Here is a 6,369-nt window from a genome sequence, read left to right as displayed (position 1 = left end):
TCAGACAGAGAGGAGCTAGAAGAGGGGCTAGAGGTGAGATCAAGAGTCAGAAAGGATGGAGTTAAGGGAGCAATCAAATGCAAAAGAGTGCGGTTTAAGCCAGGAGGGATTAGGGAATTACATCCCACAAAGGGGCAGGGCTTATCCTTATTCTATCACTGATCAAGATGGATGGGGACATAAACAGAGGGATCTGGCTATTGTAGGGTCAAACTCAGCAATTTTTCTGAAAACAAAAAATGCTGCCAAATCAGCTTGTAGGAAACACTTTTTTTAAGTGGTTGTGAAAATGAACATTAGAAATACAGTAATACAGTTGGAACTACAGCAATTAGAGATGATGTTAATATCTTTCAAACTTCCTTGTGGTATGCTAGGACAAATCTCTTCCAGATATGGCACACAGATTTATGAACTGATATTTAATAGGTTTTTAGCCTGAAGTTTACATGATTACATTTAGTTTTACAAAAAAATAAATAGTAATGTTATGTTAGTCAATTTTTAAATCTATGTTTACTTTTACTATATTGACCATAAACCTTTCCCCCCCTCTTAAATCTTTGCTGTTGTTGTTGTTATTTAGGAACACAAAAAGGTGTTTTGTTTTTAAAGTAAGTCTTGCTTGAAATACAGGGTTTCTAGAAGTAATTCATTTAGGTTGACCTCTCCTAAAATAGGTCTGAAGAAGAGATCTGCAATAGTCTCGGCATTAACGGCTTTGAGGCTGGCGAGCAGCCCAAGAATCCAAGCAAATCTGCCGAGGTTTCTGTTGTACATCATTGAGCTAAATTCCATCAGAGTGCGCTGGGCTTCCTGTTGGAGGGTTTGCACATAGTGACGAAATCTTAGGCCAGGCAGTTCTGTAAAAACAGGAATAAAACAAGGAAAGCTTTTTTGAGTAAAACTAGTTTATGAAGTATCCTCTGTAATGGTTTGTAGCCATCCCTCCAGCTAAGAGTATTTATTGTCTTTTTTTAAAAAAATCTTGTTTTATTTATTCATTTTAAAAAGATGGGAAAACATGCTTAGGTAGCTTTAGTAAACATTGTGTAGTATTTAAAACCCAGTATAATGCAATCAGACAATTATATTAAAAGTGAAGTTTTAGAAAAAAAAGACAGTATTAGGGAAGTGACTTAGATTAAACAGACAGCGGCAGATTCTGTGCAGCACCTCTCAGACAGACAGCACAGAACTTATAGCCCATGGGAAGAGGTAGCTAAGGTGGGTTTACACCAGTGGTTCTCAACCAGGGGTACGTGTACCCCTGGGGGTACCCAGAGGTCTTCCAGGGGGCACATCAACTCATCTAGATACTTGCGTAGTTTTACAACAAGCTACATAAAAAGCACTAGTGAAGTCAGTACAAACTAAAATTTCATACAGACAATGACTTGTTTATACTGCTCTATATACCATACACTGAAATGCAAGTACAATATTTATATTCCAATTGATTTATTTTATAATTATATGGTAAAAATGAGAAAATACATGATTTTTGTAATAGTATTCTGTGGCACTTTTGCATTTTATGTCTGATTTTTAAGTGAGTTTCATTTCACTTAAAAACTACCTGGGGGTACGTAAGACAAATCAAACTCCTGAAAAGGGTACAGTCATCTGTAAAGGCTGAGAACCACCAGTTTACACCATCTTTGTGTCTTCCCAGTCCTTAGCTGCTTCTGAGGCTGGAGAGGCCTCCAGCATAGCTTAGACAGGCCTGGGGGCCTGTCTAAGGGCTTGTCTACAGGGTGGGGTAATTCACACTATGGGGGTGGGGTTTCTAAAGCACACTAATGTGTTATGCATACATTGATCCTTATAGCCCCTGTGTTTTAAAAGTCACACCGCTGTAGCATGTATAGACAAACCCTAAATTACAGCAATCTTCCTGGGTTGCCCTGTGGGCCACAGTGCTGCCCAGAATCAGCAACTCTGCATGCTGTGACCCACCCCCAACATACCGGTCCTGTCCCCAGCCCCACCCGAGCTCACTCCCTATGACAGAGGTTGCAAGAGGGTTCTCAAAAGGCAGCTTTATAGCTGTTTAACTGCAGTGCCTGCACTGGGGTATTCTCCCACAGTAAGCTAAGGGGCTTTTAACACCCTTTTATGTCTCTCTGGCCCTTTTACTGCTGTAAGGGGGCCGGAACAAAGAGTGAGGATCTCATCCATGCTACTTTAATATAATCACTTGGATCCTGATCTCTCTCTTAACTATTCCAGTATAAGACCCCGATCCAACATAGCACTTGGGCACATGCTTAATTTTAAGATATCAAGAGCTTTATTTACTCAGAATGGATTCTTCCCCTGAAACTTGCTACATTTTCTCATTTGTTCCCTCTTTTTATATGTAACAAACCAATGTTTTCACGTTATAAATATTAATACAAAGAAATTACTTGGCTTGAGATCGTGTGCAATAAGATTCACTGATGTATAAGTGTCTCCAGCCAAGTTATAAATCGCTGAAAAATGACATTTATAAGAGAACCCCTGACATGGTCCTAACATTAGCATCGCAGATGGCACGGATGTAATAACAATGCTACTTTCACTATTTCAGTCTCATCACTGTGTTTGTTTCTCAGTGCACTGTCAGAAGTAATTGAGAGCAATTTAGCTTCACTGTTCACATATGTGGGGCATTTTCCAACCACTCCCTTGGATTTGGGCTATAATTTACATAGTAGCCTAGCCTCTCTCCACATCCCAGAGGAAGCATTGAGGATTTTCTTAACCCTCTCCCCCCTTCCTCCCCCCCACATTTTCTCCTGGCAAAGGCTGTATATCCAAGACATTAACCTCCTTACTAGGGATATCTTAAGTGACTGGTATTCCCTTCGGAGTCAACACAGCCGTGCCATTTGTTGGAGGGATTGTTATTGAGTGATATGAGGTTTTTTCCTTTCCACAAGGGGCAGAGCATGCTGTCTGAGCCCAATCCACAGACTGTGATTGGCCCTGAGAGTGACAAATAAGTACCAACTCTGAGTATTCTGTCTGGCAATGCAGAACATTGCTACTGAGTCACTCAGCCTTGCCTTTCCAGGCTTTAAACTCTCCTGCACGCTCTTAAGACTCCGCATCACAGCCATCATCCTTCCAGCCAAGGAGGGGATTAACTTCAAAGCCTGACAAACTCTGCTCCTTAATCAGCTAGAGAAGTTGCTGTGCAGCAACATGAGGCATTCTGGTAGGTTCTAGAAACACTGAGCACCCTGCCTGGACATTACCCAACCCTGCCTCCACCCCCAAAAACCCCCTCATGGGTAGTAAGCACTATGGATGGTAGGAATTGTTCAAAACTCATAGCTCAGACTTGCAGAGCATTAAGTATGGGCCAAGCATCAAGCACTGAAGCAGAGGCAGAGATGCAAAAGGTGGCTGAACTTGTACTGAATACCCTTTGGCAAGTGGAATTTTCTTGAGAACTACTGATATAATAATCCAAAAATGAGAGCTACACAAATGAATCTGCACTGAAATAGGTAAGGGGAAGGAGGAACGGCCTAGTAGGCTGAGCACAGGAATATGAGCCATGGGCTCCTAAATTCTAATTTTAGCCTTGAACGAGTCACTTAATGTCTCTGCCTCAGTTTCCCCAATAGAATATTTTCTTCAGAGGGGCAAAGTGTGTTAACTAATTAAAGTTTGTAAACCACAGTATGATTTTTGCACTCCCATTATGTGGATTTATTTTCAGAAGTTCAGTAACTAAAAATTATTCACAGTAAAGCAAGCAAAAATCCCACTGGTTCAAATTTTCTTATGTAGATGCAATCTCAGGATACACAAGACAATATAAGATGCCCTAAAGGGCCTTAACAATGAAAACCACATCTCGAATTCCACTTGAAAACACATGTGAAGCCAGTGCTGCTTCTAAAACACACTTTTACAATGCTTCTTGCAAGAAATGTCACTAAATGGACAGACATTTTGCTGACATGTTCAAGTGTTCTTCTGGGGGCGCCCCAAATAGAGCACATTGTGGATGGTTGTGTCGTGAATGGTAATTATTGATGGAGTCAAGGCCCTGATCCGTAGCTCATTGGAGTGAACGGAAGTCATTCCTTTTACTTCAGGGGACTTAGGATCAGGCCCCTCCTGCCTCATTCATTCTGTGGTGCTGAAGTAGCCAACCCCCTTCGCAAAGGATAAGCTTTGCTTGTCTCTCTCCCTAACCATGAGGAGTGAGAAGATCATAACTTTTTAAAGTTTTCTTACTGTTTGTTATACAGGGACCCAGCTGTGAAAACAGTGATGTAGAAAATGCTAAATTCAAACTGCAACATATTAAAAAATATATATATATATACAACTTGCAACACAATGAATCCCATAGGTGCCTTACTCGCAATGCTCAGATTCCGCAGCTTACGTATGATGTCTGATTTGTTGATGTGCTCTCAACAATAAATATTTTACATTGTTTGCAATGTTGTAGCCATGTTGGTCCCAAGATCTGAGAGACACAAGGTGGGTGAGGTAATATCTTTTATTAGACCAACTTCTGTTGGTGAGAGACACAACTTTTCTTCAGGCCTGACAAAAATCTCTGTGGAGCTCGAAAGCTTGCCTCTTTCATCAACCGATGTTGGTCCAATAAAAGATATTACCTCACCTACCTTGTCTCTTAATAAATATTTTGGGTATTTAGGAAATCCTGTTACAATATGTCTAATATTAAATTGTATATATGTATCCCTCCCACATATTTAATGCAGCTATATTATCTCTGTCCATAAGTCTGGAAATCAAAGTTTTAAGTGACACAATAAGTTTATATGACCTAATAATTTCTTAATAAAGGGCTTTTTTTAAAGCCATTTGTTTTTACAAAGGGCAACAGGGTGAGCATATATAAACCTAGATATCACCCAAAGTAAATTCAGAATAAAAGTAATTACATTGCTGAATGCTGATTTTGAAAGTGGTTAGCTAGGATGACAGAAATCAGGTTAAAAATCCGAACATCTGTTTGCAGATAATATTTTAAAATATTTTAGACACAAACTTAGCTGTGCATTTGTCTACAAATATTGCCATGGAACTTACCAGGGTTAAAGAGAATAATTCCTTTCAGATAGGCATATTCTTTTGCACATATGTCCGCATTCCAGAACTTCTCCAGGAAATTCTTCATCTTCTGAACGTCTGCTAATGATGCTCCCAGGGAGGAGTTCTCCACTTTGTCACTATCGGTCAGAGACTGATTGAGAAGGATTTTTTTCAACAAACTAGGGACTGAAATCTCTTTCAGTTCAAAATTCACCCACTCTTGTGCCAGGCCCAAGACAAAGAGAGGGGCCCAGCACTGTTGTACTAGAAGTGCCTGATCCTCCTGGGGCAAATGATAAAAAGAAGGCAAGTTTCTTATAAAAGTTATAGTCTTTAAGAGCACTTCAGAAGCTCTCATGCAGGTCACTTCTGGAGTTCTGAGGACAACTTTCCTGTTGCCCTCGCAGGGACAGCCAGCACTTGATATCGAATAGCAAGGATGGTAGTACTGGGGATGCCATCTGGTCTCATCCTGCTCTTCTTTGTTAAGGATCTGGTAAAGGATGCTCTGTGGATGACCTGTCTCACACTGGCATTTTCTAGACTTCTCAGGTGAGGCCTGACTAGCCATGCCCACTGCCTTGAGGGTTTCCTGAGCAGTGCACTCACTGCGTCAGGATATTATATGCAGAACTATGCTGCTGTAGTGCAAGAGTCTTTCTGCCAAACAGCTAGGCATTGTGTGCTTTTTATACACTTAGCTGAGCTGAAATGTGACCCAGAGCTGTAAAGCTACCTTGAACTTTATTTGCTCCAGTGTGTTTTTATTCACAGCCAAACAAGGCGTGGCTTAACCAATCCCACTATCTTGCATGACTGAAATTATCTGAATGAGAGAGCCAGGGCTGGTTGACTGAGGAACACAACAATAGAAGAGGTATTCTTTGCTGTCAGGCATCATTGCAATTTTGTAGTGACTGTCCCCATGCCATGACACCAAGGACTCCAATGCTGTCAATTGTAGTGATATTTTTACAATTGCAGGCTATGTATCATATATAGCTTGCCCTTGAGGGGAAAGTCAACAGAAAAATATGCTAACTGCAGAAACAAGCTACTTGTATTTTTATAGATACACTGACCTTGTTCATGTCCATGGCAAAACAAGGTGCAGAAATGTATTTATACGTATTAATGCTATTGATTGATCTCAGTGAATCAAAATTTTGATTTCTGTAAATTTGAAACATGGGGGATATATTTGCAGGCAGTGTGGTCTTTTATAATTAATAATGGTTATTTCTTACAGTGCACCAAAGTGTGCTAGACTAAAAGGTTACCGTCCTTCCACCAGGG

The 6,369-nt window shown here is 40.5% G+C and overlaps 1 protein-coding gene across 1 annotated transcript; it reads right to left on the bottom strand.

Moving 5' to 3' along the window:
• Window positions 1-407: 407 nt before the first annotated feature.
• LOC101952340 (nuclear receptor subfamily 0 group B member 2-like) lies at window positions 408-5,764 on the bottom strand. The gene is made up of 2 exons (XM_005299635.4): window positions 5,071-5,764; window positions 408-863 (listed from the first exon to the last, which is right to left on the bottom strand). Exons 1-2 carry the CDS (start codon window positions 5,642-5,644, stop codon window positions 610-612), a joined length of 828 nt encoding a protein of 275 aa, XP_005299692.2. The 5' UTR covers window positions 5,645-5,764; the 3' UTR covers window positions 408-609.
• Between the last annotated feature and the right edge of the window lie 605 nt (window positions 5,765-6,369).

Source organism: Chrysemys picta, chromosome 3 (genome assembly GCF_011386835.1).
Source record: "Chrysemys picta bellii isolate R12L10 chromosome 3, ASM1138683v2, whole genome shotgun sequence".
Lineage (NCBI taxonomy): Eukaryota > Metazoa > Chordata > Testudines > Emydidae > Chrysemys > Chrysemys picta.
The sequence above is the reverse complement of the archived record's forward strand: the minus strand, read 5'-3'. Positions and strand labels throughout refer to the sequence as shown.